Source organism: Anomalospiza imberbis, chromosome Z (genome assembly GCF_031753505.1).
Source record: "Anomalospiza imberbis isolate Cuckoo-Finch-1a 21T00152 chromosome Z, ASM3175350v1, whole genome shotgun sequence".
Classification (NCBI taxonomy): domain Eukaryota; kingdom Metazoa; phylum Chordata; class Aves; order Passeriformes; family Viduidae; genus Anomalospiza; species Anomalospiza imberbis.
The window spans coordinates 36,029,473-36,048,088 of record NC_089721.1 but is presented as its reverse complement, the minus strand read 5'-3'; the positions used below and the strand labels follow the sequence as shown (position 1 = coordinate 36,048,088).

General features: G+C 36.9%; 1 protein-coding gene across 6 annotated transcripts in view; it reads left to right on the top strand.

Annotated features, from left to right (window-relative positions):
• JAK2 (Janus kinase 2) overlaps nucleotides 1-18,616 on the top strand; it is a 90,466-nt gene that overhangs the window by 26,833 nt on the left and 45,017 nt on the right. For 3 of the 6 annotated variants that reach the window (XM_068176087.1, XM_068176091.1, XM_068176088.1), the window contains one exon: nucleotides 17,000-17,250. In XM_068176087.1, the coding sequence (XP_068032188.1) occupies nucleotides 17,031-17,250 (220 nt within the window). In that variant the 5' untranslated portion in view covers nucleotides 17,000-17,030. Of the gene's footprint in view, nucleotides 1-1,223; nucleotides 2,916-4,732; nucleotides 5,294-5,346; nucleotides 6,569-16,999; nucleotides 17,251-18,616 lie in introns of those variants that run through there. The other 3 variants (XM_068176090.1, XM_068176089.1, XM_068176092.1) reach the window with 3 other exon arrangements.

Here is an 18,616-nt window from a genome sequence, read left to right as displayed (position 1 = left end):
CACAGCATCAGCTCTGTCTCTCCATCATTCCACCCTCCCACCAGCAGCTTGTGGGTGGGCAAAATCTTAGCAGAGGACAGCTGACCCAAACTGACCAAAGGAATATTCCACACCATATGACATCAGCTCAGTTACAAAATCTAAGGAAAGGAGGAGGAAGGGAGAGCACTGGTTATTTACAGTGTTTGCCTTCCAGAGCAACTGTGACACATGCTGCAGCCCAGCTTCATGGGAAGTGGCTGAACATTGCTTGCTGATGGGAAGCGGAGAATAGGGTTTTTTTGTCTTTGCTTATGTGTGCATGAACTTTCGCTTTTGCTTTACTAAACTGCCTTATCTCAACCTATGAGTTGTTTTCCATCTTTTCTCGCCTGTCCATCTGAAAAGGGGAGTGGTAGAGTGGCTTAGTGGGCACCTGGCCTCCAGCCAAGGGCAACCCACCAGACCCTTCTTGCGATCTGACTGCCTGTCTTAAGTGATGGGCAGAATCTATCCCAGCCTACACACTATCCTAGATGTGGTCGTGGTGACACAGTGCTTGTGCCTGTAGTTAGGCCAAGTGTTAAATGGGGATCTTTGTGAACAGTTTTCGAGGAGGTGGAAAGGGGAATCATCTGGTAAATGAAAACTTATCATTCCTGAGTGTAGATGGAAGAATAACAAAGCGTGGTTTTACGAGTTTGTTTTATTTACTGCTTGAAATAATGTAGAGGGCCTTAAATCCTACATAGTAATGACATTTAGAGTGGAGCAGAATCATAGTCACTAAGATTTTTTTTTTCTGTTGTAGGCATGAGGAATATCTTGGTCACCTATGAGGTACTAAACAATATACCTGCAGCTTTTGATAGAGTTGTTCACAGTAGTGTCACTTTTGTTACCTAGTTAGATATCTTTTCTGAACTCTAAAGAGGAATTGAGAATGGAATTAATAAACAATGTGCAGAATCACTGTGTTGTGTTACTTTGAGAGGTGTTACATATGTTGATATATTGCATCTATATCTTTCCCTCGTGCTTTTGTTTTCCTTGGTTTCTTCCCTATTCATGCTCTTTGTGTTAAACTCTGTATGTTCAGAAGAGTTTTTCTCTTTCCTCTCCCCGAGGTTTTCTTTATATACTAAAACTGAAAAATGAAACATGAAAAAGTTAATGATAGAGTTGAAAGTTAAAATGGATATTTTTTTTTGCAATGTTCAAGCAGTTTGGAGATTTTTCAACTATTTACCTTATATGAAAAGAATGATGAGATAAAGCTTTCTTTGCAATGAAATTTTTTCTCTTAAACATTTCATGAAACAAAGAATTTTGTTTATATCTGGTTTACCAGTGGTTCACAGTGTAAGCCTAGGGAAATTATTTAGACCTTTGTATTAGATTAAGAAAGTAGGAGAAGTGACAATGTCTTATGTAAAGCATCCTCGTATTGAACTGCAGTGGAAACTGAAAATATTAGGATTATTATGCGTTATTACAGACTTGTTCAAAGACTTAGAGATTGTCTAGAATAGGGGAAGGGTTCTGGTGACACTGATGCTAAGTTTGTCACTGATAAAAGCATGTTCTCTTTTGTAGCAAAGCCACATTGTGCGGGTTTGTTTTTAACCAAATTTGATACTAAAGAGTGCTATCAGGTATCTAAAAAATTAAGGCCTTGGTCTGACTTCTTCTGTTATTTGGCTGGGTTTTTTAAATATTTTCTTTTTGTCTGTGTGCCAGTCAAAGGGATGTAGTGCCCTGTGACTGTATTTACTTTAATGACATAAAACTTAATTCACTTATTATTTGGCGGATTGGCAGACAAATATTGTCATGTGTAGTTTGGGCCTAGATGTGGGTGGACTATTTATTGCACCTACTAGTAATCAAAGTCTTTACTAAGTATCAGTTAAGGGAAAAAATATTTAAAAGACTGGTTACTGTGGCAAACTCTGAAGGGCCATAGAGGGGAGGGGGTTGTCCATTTATAGGTGCTGGAATGCCTGGTCAGAAGTGGTCTATGCAGACATTATTAATCCCTGCCTAGGATTTTTAATTGGCTTTTGTTTGCTAATTGGAACTTATATTTAGCAAATCTAAGAACTACTAGTATTTATAGTGATTTGTACTTTGTTTAGGAATATCTTTGGGACCTCAAAGCATGCCTAAAGAGAGGAGAGACCAGTGGTTGGTTTTAAACTTCAAGTTCATTTCAGTGGGCTTCAGCAATTTGTCTTGTAGATGTATGTACAAAACTTTACCTCTTAGAGCAACTAATTCAGATGGAGACAATTCTTACTCAGTATTTGAATAAGTATTTATTGTAATTCGCAAATCATGAACAAACTTGGCTGTAATAAACTATTGCACTTGTATTCTAGACTTAGCTCCAGCTTATCTAATTATTTGCATTCAATGAAATAAAAAGTGTCAAAGAATCTGCAGTATCTTTTGCAGGCATTTTCTGGGGGCCTAGCTGGATTTTTCATTGCATCATGGTCACAGCTTGCTTTTTTCGACTTTGCATTAGTCATTCTGCTTCACCTAGGGAAGTGGTTCTTGGAGTCCACGCTTCTGTGCAACAGCTGGTTCCAAAACCTGTGGAGAGATATGAAATTCTTATTTCATCAGAGCGGAGTTGAAGCTGCAAATAACTGTGCCAAATATGCTGAAAAGTTCTGTAAAAAACAGAAGTGGCTTGTAAGTCTGAGATGATCTAGGAAAGAGTTCTTCTGTAATTTAGAGAATGGAGTATCTTAGATTTTGAACATATCACCTTAGGTAGATTCAAATTTCCTATCCACAATTGGGTGGGAAAGTAATGCTTTTAGACAAGATTAGAACGGTATGATTGCTGAGCTGGAGTGGGGACCTGAAGGGAGAGCTGAGGTGCCTTGGTTCATGTTACTGAGTGCATATATCTGCAGAACGTTTGGGTAAGTTCCCACAATGCTAAGGACATTGAAATGTGTGTGAAAGCCTTAGACTTCAGGACTCAGAGGCAAAACTTTTATATAAAATTTGTATTGGAGTTTGACTTAGGTACTGAGAGATCTGAGTGTTTTCAGGTTTTTTTTTCCTAATTTTGTGTCATCAGAAAGAATTTTAGGAGGAGTTAATTGTTTAATGGGAATTTTGCAATGTAACATTTTTATCAACAATTTACCTGTTGTTAAATACTGTTGTGCTATAAATGCTTAATCTTTCTTTTATAATGCCTTGTCTTAAAGGAACTGATAATAGCACAATCTGTAACAGCATATTTTAAAATCCAGAAATGAGCACTGTATCTTCATGTCTAATCTTCTATATATCATAAACCAGTCTTGGGCTTTCATCCTCCCTTCATCAAGTTCAGTAACATAGGATTATCTAAAACCTATTTTATAACAATGCATCTACTCTTCATGTTTTAAAATTAGGAAGTAGAGAATCTACTTCATTCTTAACTGTTTCTTCAGTAGTTTGATACTCTTATTTCTGAGAGAAAAATAGGTATTTATTCTAAAGCTATTGTATATCTCATTTAAACAGTTCCTTGTTTTTCCACTGTGTTTTTTATTTCTTGAGTCTGTCAGCTAGATCTTTTTAGTCTGTTGGGGCACAATTTTCATGCTCTTGCGTTCTGCAATTTTCTTATGGTGTTTCAGGGTATAATTTCAAAAATCATGAAGAAAGGTATCATTCTTGTTCCAGAGCTTGGGTAGAAGTCAATCTGAATATAGGCAGATCTAAATTTATATCTTACTTTGGAATATTTTCTTTCTCTTTGAAAGTGAAGTGTAGAATTGAGTGCTTAATCATACTCAAAACAGAGTTCTGTAAATATCGGATATACATGATGATAATTTGACTCTTCTACAGTGTTTGGGGAAGCACCAGTCTTCCCCACGCTTTTTTTAAACACGCTTTTTTTAAAACGTTCAAGAGAACACAGACTATTTGAAATGTTACATTGTGAAAATGTTTGTCTTAATTTAATGTTTCTTTCTCCTTGTCACTTCTATTAGACTTCTGCAGAATCTCTGCTAGTGGTATATTTTATGAAAAACCTTTGTTTACTTTCAGAGCCCTGGGTTTTCTGGCCTGCATTTTTTTCAGACAATCTGTGTTTAGAGAGATAACATGATCTTGGCAAAGCATGTAGTGTAGTATCTTTGCAAAAGCTGTCTGGTATTTCAGATAGGGAACAAGTGGAGAACTCGCACGCCATTGGTGTTTAAGGAAACATTAAATAAACTATCAAGCAAGTACATTTTCCTGAATTGTAAAGATAAAGATACTCTTCTCCTAAAGAGTAACAAGAAGCTGCAGTAGTTATATAATATCTTTCTATATAATTACAATATTTATATATTGATATAAATATTTATATATTGATACAGCAATTTAACTCTGAATCATTATTTGATAGGCTTGTGAATGCATTTACATAGTCTTGACTTTACTATTTAATCAAGCTTCGACAAAAAATAAATTATTTGAAATATTTCTGTGGCAGTTGCTTTAATATCTTAGATTGTTGTTGGTGTGTCTCAGATGGTCTTTGTTATGTTTTGTTGTCTCATTTTATGTGACCAGGCCCTGACTCTTAAAGGGTTTATGAGAGTACCTAGTCATAGCCTTATTGAAACTGCATGGAATCTAAGTTGGAGAGCAGGGAGAGAAGTGTTCTGGGTTTGTGTTGGTTTTTCCTTTGGCTGGATTTTTGGGAGGATCTTTTGGGGGATTTTTTTGTTTGTTTGCTTGGTTTTCTGGGGGAGAGGGTGTTTTTTAAGGCAGAGTTGTAAATAATATTAGTGTCCTGGGTTCCTGTAACTGATGTGTCACTGTAAAGAGCTAGCTTGGTTTCCTTTACAAGACTTCAGGCACTTTTCCAAAGACAAAGTGGAAGGCAGGCAATGACACCAAAATCCCCTAGAAACCCCTGCATCTTGGGGAGGGAATTTGTACAATGAAATTTGCATTAGATCTGACCTTTTGAAGTACAATTTCCTAACTGAAGCTGAAAAAACAGGGTAGGCTGAAGAAAGACTTTCTGGAGAGTCCAGAGGAGACACTGACATCTGTTGCTCTTGGCTGTTTGGAAGAGTTTGCTGATTCACTCTGACTTAACTGTTTTCCTGTTTGCATGCTGACAGTTATTTCTGCAAAGAGCTAATTTGCTGAAGCATGTGTTTCCAGATTCTGTTCAGGTAGCATAGGAGTAGTTTCTTCATCCAGATGTTTTTACATTTTTGATGTCTCTGTCTCAGATTTACTAGATCTGTTTTCTCCCATATTTTTCCCAGAAAAAAATGTTACAGGAATCAAGGTAATGCATGTTTTATCACTCAGCCTGTTATTGCAATTTTCTTGTCCAAGACCACTTTACCCTTTGCTTTGGTCAGATGATGAAAACTGGGAGGGGAAAGAAGCCAAATAACTTATGAAATTGGGAGCAGCAGGAGTGACATCTTAGAAACATCACATTGTGTAGACCATAGTGGATCTTCTTGTGGTTTCTCTTTTTTTAGGCAGAAGAGCTGGTTGGGGTTATGATTATTATATTCTCCATGGTACTTTACTGTGTATGGCAGAGTGTAAAAGTGTACTTTTAATCACTAAGGGTAGATATTTAGAAGTTTGGCAAAGAGTAGTAGTTTCAATTAGGATATTCTGGAGTTGAAGCTAGATGCACCGTTTCACCTAGAATGATAGAATGAGGAGACCTGGTGATACTGTTCCATGGAATTATTTCTCACTTAAGTGACTGCAAATTTCATTAAACAGTCTTTGATGTTTGAGTAACAGATTTTTTTATTAAGATGTTCTGATTCTTGGGCAGGAATCAGGATCATTCATTCCTCTCTTTTTTTTTTTTTTTCTTTTGTCTCTTTTTTCTTTTATGTTACTAAATGCAATCTGTGTTGAAAGAGAAGAGCCACAAAATAAACCATGAAGGTGAAAGCATGTTTTTAAACATTGTTTTGATACTTCTTGCCTTTAGAATGGCTCTTCCTCTTTCTGTTTACCTCCTACTTGTCTAGAGGAGACTTAGTGATGTCACTGCCCTTTCCCCCTGATAATCTTCTGCTCCTGGTTCTCAGGAAAATTCTCTCTCTTCAGCCTTTTTAAGCTCTGCATGTAATGTAAACACGTATGACAGTTACTTAGTTTTACTAAGCTCTGAGGAGGGAAGTTGCCAGACTGGGGAAGTGAGATAAGAGTGCAAGAAAATGGAGATGACAGAATTCAGAAGGAAATCCAAAAGAGTTTAACTTTTTAAAATCCAGGTCTTGGAAAAAGCTTCCTGAACAAATGCAAGCAGGGCAATTTATACTAATAGCCAATGGCAATTGGAAAGAGTTATGACTGGTTTTCCTCACAGAAATGTTTGCTGTGAGAAACTATTTGTCTTCTGTGAGGAAGAGAACTTTTTAATTTCTACCAGTAAATAACTCTGCTTGGTTAAACTATTGTGTTGCTATTTGCTTAGAAGATAATATTTTTTATAGACTCAGAACTCTAGAGTGCATCTGTAGTAGGAGAGGATAAAGAACTTCATCAAAGTCTGATGTCTTTCAGAAATACCAGACTACTGCAAGTGGTGGGTCTTGGCTGTTCTCTGTTCTCTCTATTCCACAGTTAAGCTGCTAAAACCAGAATGTACCTGGGAAATCCCTGCCTGCCACAGAAGGCTGGGAGAAGAGTAACTGGTTTGAAACCTTTTCCATTGTGATACAGCTGGTGCCTGCTGTGCCATTCTTCAGCACTCACTGACTGCAGCGTGAAACGTGTATGACTTCTGATAGCTTAGCACTAGCCTGTGTGGTTCTTGACAGCATCTGTAAACCAACATCTGTTTTGCAACTGTTGATGCTATTCTTTGGCCTTGCAGTACTGTAGAGACAAGTGCTGGTTCATGTTTTCACAAATCGCTCTTCAATGATGACAGCAGGAATTGCATTTGGGAAAGAATAGCTAGTTTCCTTCAAAAGTGTCTTCCAGCATCACCTCCTGACTGTCTCAATCTTGCAACATTTAAGAAAATGAAATAATTTCACAGACTACTTTGCTGTTGTTGTAATTTTTGCTTTATTTGCACTTCAGTATTTTTTTCAACTTGTGAGTTAGGCTGTAACTATCTTATATATTCTCTAGAGGTTGTTGAGGGGTTCTTCCCCAAGACAGTATTTTTAACAAAAATGCCTATTAATAGAAAAATACTTTTTTTTAATTTTCTTTTTTGGTGGTTTGTTGGAATATTTTTTTTAACATTAAAATGTTATTTTTTCATTGAACCTTTTTTATAATTTCCTAACTTCTTCATAATGCATTTATAATTTCCTAACTTCTTCATAATGCATTGTAACCAAAATCCCAACCAGGCAGAATGAGACCAGTAGCAATCAGTCCTGCTTTTTACTTTGAATTATATTTCTCCACGTACAGGGGCATTGGGAATTCCTATTTAATTCTTTCTGAAAGAAATCAAAGAACCAATTCAGGAAGACCTGTGCTCTAGTAAGTAACTTGGAGCAATCTTTTGTTCCATGATCTGAGCTATTAAACAGTACTCAGTTTTCAGTACAGTTAACAAAAAAATCTAGTATGATGTAGCATACTTGTGAAAATATCACTTAGTCCTAATTTTGTCATCTTTATTGCATCACTTTAAAAGAATTTTGGAGATACGTAAGGGAATAAAGGTAAATTGGTGATAGTTTTCACATGCTTCATGCAAAAGGCCTTCCTGACCCATTATTGTTACTTTTCCTATGTCTTCTGTGTATATAAAGATGTGCAGATAATTTTGGCTCTGAATGGACTAAGGACCCTCAGATGCCATTATCTTGGGACATAATCTGTGCCAAATGATTGGGCAACTGTTTAAATTGCTTGGAAATTTTCTGATGAAATAGACTTTTGCTGAAATACATCACCATGGTGAAACTGAAATATTTTGCAGATATGGACCAACTTTTTCCAAAGTTCTAATGGAATCTAAACAGAGCTGTTGCTTCTGGGCAAGTCTTTGATTTGATTACTTCTCTGGTAACTCATCTACTTGGCACGGTACTGTGGTGTTCAGGCTTCTACATGAGTGTGATGTTCATTCATTTTCTGACAGCAGCAGGTTGTTTTTTTCCCTGCAATAAGTACAGCGATTACTTCATTCTGTTGTGAAGAACTTAGAAATCACAATTTTAAAATTTCTAATCAGAATGAAAAGGGGATAATCCTCATATTAACAGCTATCCACTTAGTCCCTTTTTGTCATGCAAGCAGATCAGGCCAGGACCATTATTCTTTTCTTACGCAAAAGTTCATGGACTGAATTGTGGATACTGGGAGTGGTTTTCCAAGTGAAAACTGTAAGCAAATGTTATCTTTGCTTCTCTACCTTTTTTTTAAGGTTGCTTTTTTTTTTTTTTGGCATGTTTTGTCATTGATATGTTAATCTGTCACCTTCTGTATGTATTTGCTTGCTACCACATGCATTCAAATTTTGCTGTGCTAAAAATTCTTGTGTGCTATTAGTATACAGCTGATAAAACAGGAAAACGCCTTTGGAGTTACTTAATGTTTTGGGCTTGTTTCTTGTATGAGCAGTTGTTTTCTTGTGTGGCTTTACCTCATGACAGGGAACAATAGGCAAAACATATTAGAAAAATGACCAAGAAAATTGAAGATGCACTCCTTGTTTACTAATCATCTTTGAATATGCATTAGGAGAATATTTTATATTTTTGTGAAAGCTGGTTTTAAAGTCAGAATAAATATTCCCTGAGAAAAGACAACAGTGTTTTAATGCAGAAGATGGTACATTTAAAGTGCAGATTAATTTTATTTATGAATTTGCCACCTGTTATCCAAATAATGGAATAAAGTTCTCAGATTTTCCATATTGCTTAGTATTTTTAAAAGTATTGTTGAATATTTTGGCAAAGTTAGTCAGGAGAATATTTTCTTATGAACATGTATTGAAAGTATATGAATCTATTGCTATGAATTTTTTGTGAAATTCTTGCTGATGTGCCATGTTTGGACTGAACAAAGACATAACCTCTTGTTGGTCGATTAAAAAGCACCGTCATTCTGTAAGGTGATGTTTTAAAAATACAATACTTTATTGCCTGTCAGCATAGTGTATTTATTTGCTTCCTTGAATTTAGTATACTTTTGTTTTTAAAGCAACCCACTGAAACAAGCTTGCATACGTGAAGAAAATCAGACCAGATTTGCAAGGACATATATATCAGGTCATATATGCAGAATATGAAAACTATTGCTATTGTAATAAGATTTTAAACTTTTAATAGCATAACAAGCCACACTGAGCCCATGTTATGGGCAAGCTTAATTGTGCTCCATTTGTCTGTGTATTCAAACTGAACTGCAAAGACTATAATTGAATATTATACACATTAAGCATTAATCAAACAAACTAGCCAAAATAATGGCAAGCGGGAAGCTGACTCAGTTTTTTCTCAATCTAAGTTTGGATTTAGAGGTAAAAACTTGATTTTGATCATCTTGGAGCAAGATACATAATACCCTTATGATGTTCTATTACTACTGGCTAATGTAAGATTTGTTAGGGCTTTTTATGATACTTTGCTGCAATCTTAATCTCCTGTCATAGGTAGAGTGAGACCTTCAGACAAAGTTTATTAGAAAAATTCTCATTGAATCATGAGGTGCAGAAGGGACCCACTTGCCTTCTAAACTCCTTCTCGAAGAGGAGACTGGTGTGGCTTAGTGCCAAACTAATAAATTTAGGTCTAAGAAATTATAGAGTTGTTATTGAACCTTTGTACAGCTTTGTCCCACAGGATTAAGGGAGATAAACCAGATATATTAATATAATAATGAATTATTTACTGTAATAAATTATTAGATATAAAGATCTTAATTGGAATTATTTACTATGCAATATATAAGCTAAAATTAGGATAGTATAGTGTGCCCTATGTCAAAGCAATTATATTAAAGCAATTCCAATAAAGCTAGCAAAGAAACTGCCTAAAAAAAATAAGAAGAGATTGTTGTTACTTACCTGTATCGCCAACTCTGTCCCCTTAGCATTTTTAGATAAGGATCCTTTACTATATCTGCCCCATCTTCACCTCACTATCAGGATGTTAAACTTAGGTGTTGATGAGTCAAACTGGTTTTAGCATAATCCAACAAAAGCAGCATGACACCCCCTTTTAGTTCACTACAAATAGCTTTCCAAAATAGGGCATTGTTCAAGTTGGTTTATCCCATTCCAGGCAAAGCATCCTGCTATACCACCTACCCACCATTACTTGGCATGGCTTTCATTATTGATGTTCATTCAAAATCCTTGAAAGAAGGATGTGTATAAGCAGATGGAAAGTGTGCACATTGCTGTCATCTTTGGTTTACTGGCAATAAACATACTGAGTTGTTGGGAGACAGCCGATGACTTCAAGGCTTTGCTTGTTGATAGAAAATGCTATTTAATCTTTCTTTTTTCACTGGTTAACTGAGCAGTTGGTGACACAGGCACAAATATTAATTGTATTTGTAGCAGTTCTGAAGGCTTGTTGAAATACCAAATGCTGTATTGTGTTCTTTGCAAACAGTTGCAACTTGGAGATGATGGACTAATTTATTTTGGCTGAGGTTCATTAGACTCTTAAGTTCGTTTTAGAATTGGACATTTAAATGCTTGCAGCTACCAGAAATGTAAGATGGTGTAGACTTGAACAAATAGAGGGAAGGAGGAAATAGGGGAGCGAGGTCACTGACAAGATGGTGCACTGTGAGATTGGTACAGCGACTCTGCTTCTAAAAGAGTAATTGTGTCAGATGAAACTTATTCTGAAAGTGTGCGAACTGAATAGTTTTATAAGGTCTTGTTGCAGATTCTGTAAATGGAGTGAGGGAGAAAGAGAGAAATAAGTCACATGAACCTGTTGAGCTTGTAGGTTTTCATCTGATTTTCCATGCTTCTTATTCACAGCTGTAAGCTGCTCTTTCATAAGCAAGCAATTATTTTTGTTTGTCACATGAAGAATAGACTTTCTATTAGGCTGCTTTATTGATTTTTTTTTGCCTGTGAAGCACAAGCTATAGTGTTATTGAAGGTATTCAAAATGTTGCAATCCTTATTCTGCTGGATTTGTGGAAAAATGACGTAGTTAAACATAGATAAATCTTCATGCAGTTTTGGTTAAAGTGAGGAGCCTGACTAGGAATTACGAATGCTAGGCAGTTCTGAGCATGGAACAGTATTTTTAAAATAGAAGATAAATTAGAATACCTACAATGTCCCTTGATCTGAAACCTGCATGAACAGGTGGTTGTTTTCTGCTTTGTTTAAAGGTTGTGCTCTCAGATCAGTGTGCATGGAATTGTGCTCAGTAGGTCAAAGATAGACCGCTGTCCCCCAAACAACCCTTTCTCTCTCCTTCTAGCACTTCAGCGTAGGTCTGGAAAACTTGCACTGACTATACTGGCCTTCAGATCAGATTCTGGTATGTCTGAAGCACTTGGAAGGGCTACATACAAAATACACAGCTGTCCAAGCAAGGCAAAACTGTCTGTTTCTAAAGCTAGTATTGCAAGAGGAGAAATGCTAATCATTGCCACCAGTCTGGATTCTGTGGGAAAAGAAGATGAATTTACTGCTCTCTGAGATGGGTCCTTTTTTGGGGACAGAAGAAGGGAGTGTGGTATTCATGATAGACTCAGTCAACACAGCACATGGCACTGAGGAAGCTGTGTTGGAGTCTTTGCTCCTGTTCAGGGAGACACCTGTCTGAAGAGTAATCCAACATAAAACTTGAAGAGTTCTCCATTCTGAATTTTGCCCCCTTCGAACTTCTATTGTATTTCCCCTACCTTTATTCAGTATTAATTTAATTCAGTATTAAAATCAATTTTTGGTTCTCTGTCAGGCCCTTTTTGTGTAGGGAGGGTTACAAAGGGAATATATATATATTTCACTGCTGTAGGAAGCTGCTGTTTTGCTTAAGCACTTTAAAATAGTTTCCTGCAACCACAGAAGTGTTGTGCAATGAGAGCAAAGGGTGGGTGTGCCGTTGCCCTTCCTGCTACAAGACAGTTGATCTTAACTTCCACATGAATTGAAATGAGTGTGTGTTGTCAGTTTTCAAACAGAATTAATTGTTGTGGCTAAGGGGCTATATAATATAAATTAAATTAACATACCATGTCTCTTTTTGTGATTACTTTACCTTTTTCATTTTGATTTTCTTCATGTAATGCCATCAACAGTTTTCTTAAACTGATGCTGTATTCACAGAAAAGAAAAACATGCTGTGTGCAAAAAAACCTAGTGATTATGTTTGAAGTCAGGTATCTGGCTTCTACACCACTTTCTTGCTAGAACTGAGAAGCAGTCTCAGTGCCAAAAATGTGGTTTAATTTTTTTTTTAATTTTGTATTTTAAAAAGCCTAAATTTAAAAAGTTCTTGGCAAAGATTACAGGAATTTGGGCAAATAAGACTGAAGGGGATTACTTCATCTGTATCTAAACACAGATTTGATTCTTCAGTAATCATGCATTCTGTATTGTTCACAGCCATTAACATTTTTTAATGTTGTACTTTTAATGCCCATACATTACCTCTGCGTGTGTGCCTGCTTTGTCTGACTTTCTGTGGATTCCTGAAGCAACCACTTGTCTTGTGACATGCTTATTTAAAGGGCTTCATCACTTCCGTGTTTAGTACAGAGATTTCTCAAGCGATAAAAAGGAAATTAACTGTTGGGGATTTATCTGTAGTGAGAAGATGCTCTCATTTTTAAATCTTTGAAATTATACATTTGAAGTGGTATGGCTAAAGACCCTGGCTCAGGTGGCTTCCTTTCAACAGCCTCAAATGCTCCCGCCACCCCCACCCCTCCCCAAAAAGAAACCCCTAAGTTGAAAAACAATCTTCTGAAAGCTGTGAATGCTGCATGTTATTAAATTGTGAGAATTTTATATGTCCCCCATGTTTTAGTGAAATGTCTTCTGTGAGTCATGATTTTCAATCTCATTAACCAGTTTCTTGATGGTTGACTTAAAAAGAACCATTGAATTACTGCCGCGCAGTGTGGCTGGTGAAGATAATTTTCAGGTGCATTGCTGATAAAAACTTCAACAGAGAATTGTATGTAGACATGTTCCGTTGTAGATGCTGATGATTGTGGTTAGAGAAATATATGGAATGATTAATCTTATCCTTTTGAAGCCATGGCTTAAAATATTACCTGTATTAGGAACATAAAATAATTCTATTGAATCAAATAATCTGTTCATCAGTACCAGAATCACATCTCTTACAGCTAGTGGTTTTCATCTCCAAAACATCATCCTTATCTCAGACTTTGTTACCTATTCCTACTTATTACTTGGATAATTGGTTCAGCCTTTTTTTTATTGAGTCTTCATTATGTCAGACATCCAGTCTAAGATGCCTATGGATTTGGTATAGGGGTTTTTTTTGTTCAAACAAATACCTTTGTGGTACTGAGTAACTTATCTACAAAAGTCACATTCTGAATATGTTAAATCTTTTCCAACACCAGTGAGAATTATTTACATTCTTTACAGAAACACAAAAATTCTTTTGAATTATAGTATGAACAAATCTGTATACCCCAGAAAATTTTACTCAGTGAGTTCTGAGGTAAGCAAGCAGGTATGCTATTGTAACCCAATATATTTAGTCTCAAAATGCTTAACTCCCAGAAGAACAGGTCATATTTTAAATATACTAGATCAACAGCAGTTAATTTTTTGGCCATGTTTAATGTTTCTGATGTGCTAGTATAGTGGTCTCTGAATGGAGCAAAGCAGGGTAAACCTAAGTGTGTCCAATTTGAAACGTGTCTGCTAAGAAAAACATGTGAAAGTAGTTTTGCTTTTTTTTTCACCAGTGAGTGGTGACCTTGTGTTTCAGTTACTTTGCACATGAGGCTCTGCCCATATAACTGCTTTAGTTACATGTATAAGGCAGAGACCAAGAAAATGTGTTTTCTGTTTTCAGTGAAGAAAATAATGTAGGAATATTTCTTGGTTTCACCTGCTTTATCTGCACGTTAACATAAAAGACAAACTTGAAACTTGAAAGTTATTTAATTTGAAGTCATGACACAATTGTACAAATAGTATCTCTTGAGTTTTTTTTTCACGTTGTCTGACAACCTTTGACATTAGCACAACAAATAGAACAGAGTATTCTGTTACAGTATTTACTTTGCATTTTTTACTGCATTTTATTGCTATTTCACATTCTTAGGTGTGATTAAGCAAGGTTCCCTTCTTGTTTTATTGAGTTATTTAATACAGAAACAAACAGAGAATGGTGGAAGTTTTTTGAAAGGACAAATACATTGTAAATACACAGACTTTATGAAGGAGAGGCAGGTACAAGCCACATGTGTTTAGTACACTTCTGAAACTGGACAGTTTTCAGTTAGATTGACAAATTACATTTCCATTCAGTTTTGGATAGACATAAAGCTGAGTGACCAAGAAGAAAAATCTGTCAGTTCAGTTCAATGTTGGAATAAACAGGGGGTTAATTTTGGAGTATTTTGGGAAAACTACTGTAGTAATTAAAGATGGCCCCCTGTGGTATTAAAACTGTGGGTTAAAGCTGTGAGTGTTTTATTTTGCAAGTTGTAGAGCACAAACATCACATCTTGCATAATGTTGACAAAGGTAGTGAGACATTTTTAAATATAATGTTTATAGTCATGTGTTGGTTATTTTCTTCTAAAAACCAATAATTTCTTGTTGAGTGAGGAGGGATGCTTTTTTTCCTTAATTAAACATGTACTTGTTACCTGTGCTACCTTTGGAGCTAAAATGACATATCTTTTCAGTTAAAGGTGGCTGGCTTTGTAAATGAGGCATAGGAAATCTGTGTATCCTCTACATAAGGGCCTAAGGAATGTAGCGAATGTCATTTGCATCTAGACATTCATATTTATATATCTATAATACACTGGTTCTTTGTACTGCTTAGTTTGGGAAGTAAAAGGACGCATTTTTCACTTGGTGATGGTATCTTTTTTCTTTTCTCTTTCCCCCAGAATTAGTGTAATGGTAACACAGTTTTATCCTCTTGTACATGTAATTGAATATTTTTGTCATCTCATAACTCATTAAGTTAATGTTTTCCTTGTTTTAGAGGTTCAGCCTTTTTTTCCTGCTGATATAACTGTTGCAGTTTCCATAGCACTTATCATCTTTAGCCCACATTAATGAAAATTCATATGCTCATACTTTTTTAAGTAATTCTAGTTAGGAAGGGAAAACTAAAAAACAAAATATGTTCCAAATAGCTCTTTCCTGATAAAGCAACATAGTTCAATACAAACAAAAGCTGTTGAAAATAATGCATCAAGAATGTAACACCCATATGCTTATGCAGAACAGTAAGCATATTTTTAACTTAAACATTTACCTTTTCAAGTAATATACAATATTACAATATACAATAAACAATATCTTTATTAATCATTCAATGTCTGAAGCAGCAACTTGCAGACCCTTAGTAAGTTTGGGAATGACACCAAGCTGACTAGTGCAGCTGAAGGGATTGAGGGAAGGGACACCATCCAGAGGCACCTTGACAGACTTGAGAAGTGATTCCATGGGAAACTTGTGAAGTTCAACAACACCAAGTGCACTTGGTCTTGCATCTAGGTTAGAGCAATCTCCAGGATCAGTACAGGCTGGAGGATGAATGGATTTGAGAGCAGCCCTGTGGATGAGAACTTGGGGATCCTGGTAGATAAAAAGTGAGATGTGAGCTGGCAATGTGTACTGGCACCACAGAAAACCAATTTCATCATATATGAAGAAGCATTGCCAGCAGGTCAAGGGGTGTGATTCTCCTCTTCTGTTTTGTTTTTGTGAGACTGCACTTGGAGTCCTGTGTCCAGCTCTGGGGCCCCAAGCACAGGAAAGACATGAAACATTTGGAGTGAGTCTAGAGAAGGGCCACAAAAACAATCAGAGGGCTGGAGTGCCTCTTCCATGAAGAAGGACTGAGACACTTGGGTTTGTTCAGCTCAAAGAGAAGGAGGCATCAGGGCAACATTATTGTGGCCCAAACCACACTTTTATTCTAAAAAATCAAATATTTTTAATTGTCCTATTTGAACCTATTCTGCATTTTCAGAATAAGAAATGCAGAATTCCAGGTGGTAGATACTTGGAATAATTTCTAATAAAAGCAAGCTTTTCTACTGTGATCTAAGCTTTTGTCTTAAAGCAGGGATTATGCCAATTAAAATTATGATGCAGTCACAGAGAAGCAAAGATATTCTTCAACTGGCTTTTGGAATATGCTGTCTAATCTCATATTTTTAAACTTTTTTCATTATCAGATATATCTATGGTTATTTATTACATTATTAGTCTTCTGTGATTACATTTATCAGAGAGCTCTGTTATTTTGATGGCAGATTAAATGATTTTATTTCTAGAAGGTGGTCTTGGGAGATCTCCCACTTCCCACTTGGAAGATCTCCCACATGGTACAAACCATGTCTGTTAGATTCTCATCTCAGCACTTTTTTACAGTGTCTGTGTACAGGGAAAACTCAGCTGCAAGGTGCTATTTCTGTCCTTCCCTTCATCAGTGCTAGTTTGTGACCCAACTAGTTATTTTGTCTTCTAAATTTAAATTGGGAATAAAATGAGTTGTACAGATCTCATTAAAGCAGTTATTTTGGCTTTCAGGTTTAATTAGCATGTTGCAGGTGAGCACATGCTATCTAAAATCCAGTGAAAAGTGGTAATCCTCTAGCTGGACTCTCAGTTTATATTTTTTTTTTTCCTGTAATACTGTCAGTTACTTTTCCTCTAGGGCTATGTATTAAATTGAAGAGAAACTTAGGTTTTCATAAACCACCTAAGCTATTTGCTTGTCTTCAAATTCTAATGATTTTTCAGTGTCAGAACAGTACTGTCACTAAATACAAATATTACAAATAAAACCAATTTCAGTTAGTTAAGAAGTATTTCTTACATTTCTTTCAGGCAGATGCTCTGAACAGAACCAAAACAAACTATGGCTTGTCTTACAATCACAAATATGGAAAGTACAGCAACTTCTACTGTCCACCAGAATGGTGACATCCGTGGAAATAGCAATGCACCCAAGCAGACAGAACCATTGCTTCAAGTGTACCTTTATCATTCTCCTGGGAAGACAGAAGGAGATTATCTTCAATTTTCAGCTGGAGAATATGTTGCAGAAGAGATTTGTGCTGTTGCCTGTAAAGCCTGTGGTAAGTATATACCTAACAGTTTATCTAATGAAGCAGTGAAATCCAGCTTCATACAAGAAAGTTTTCAACAATCCAAAGCTCATCAAAATGGTGGCATTTAGACTGAAAAGCTAATTTCTCTGTTCTTTCAGATGTAATTAGCACCAGACTGTAAAACTGTTCCCATTAGAATGGTTGTGAAGCTGAATTGGGTGACTGCACTGCCATATTGTCATGGTTTGACACTGGCGCGATGCCAGCGCCTCCATGAAAATGTACTTTTTTAAATAATTGCTGTGAGATGTGATCAGGAACAGAGCAGAGCAGGCTTAAACTTAGTAACAAAGAAAAGAACTTTATTAAACTACTACTACTGTAAAAACTACAAACACTAAATCCTGGATGAAGACTTTCCAAAACACCCTTCCTCCTCTCACTTAATTTCCAAACAAACTCAACAGTGAGACACCACCCGGGATCCTGATCAAGTTGCTACCCTCTAGATATTCAAATACTCAATCATTCAAGGGAGACAGGAGTCTCTCCTGTGCCACAGACTTCCCAGGAAACACAATTGCCACCCTTGTGTCTCCATGTCACACATGGCAACCACCCGGAGAAAATCTGCCATGGTGACACTCTCCTTTCCATGTCACAGTGCTCTCACCACCGTGCATGGACAGACTGCTCATAGGGCTCCTTTAAGGATGCTTTGCCATGGACCAAAAGAGACAACAGTTCAGTTTTTCATTTTGGGACTACAGTCCCCCCCATTTTCCCCTGGGGCTGAGGGTCCAAGAACAGAGGTCTTCTTCTCCTCTTCTTCTTTCTTGAAGATAGAGGGCTTCTCCACACCTTCTCCAACTCTCCTCTGTTCTCTCTACTCCTCTGCTGGTAATCACTGAAACAGGTCTCTTGGCACACCAACGCACCCCCCTAAGTGCAGCTTGTGTCAGGAGAATTTGGTTCAGTCTATGGCTAACAAGAAAAGTCCAGCCACAAGCCACTCCATCATCTCCTTCTAACTCAAGAATTTCTTCTTCCATCATTTCGGATCCCAGACTGTCTCTCTTCTACTTCAAATCAAGGAGGAGTAATATTTTACAAAGCCTCCATTTCTCAGGAAAGGGTTAAAAGCTCAGACTCCCTGCACGGCTGATATCTCTGCCCAGCAGCCGATTCCCAAGGCCAAGGTTGGGTGCCTTCCCCCCACCCTTTCTTTCTCCTCCGCGCCGGCAAAGTTACAGGTGCCGTCCGGACTCTCTGTCTCTTCCCTCTGGGGGGGGATGACAAAGGCATCTCCGCTTCTCTGCACCCTTTCATCCACAGGAGCTGGCTCGGTTCCAGTCCTTCAGCCCCTTGGCTCACCTCGACCAGGCTGGGCAGG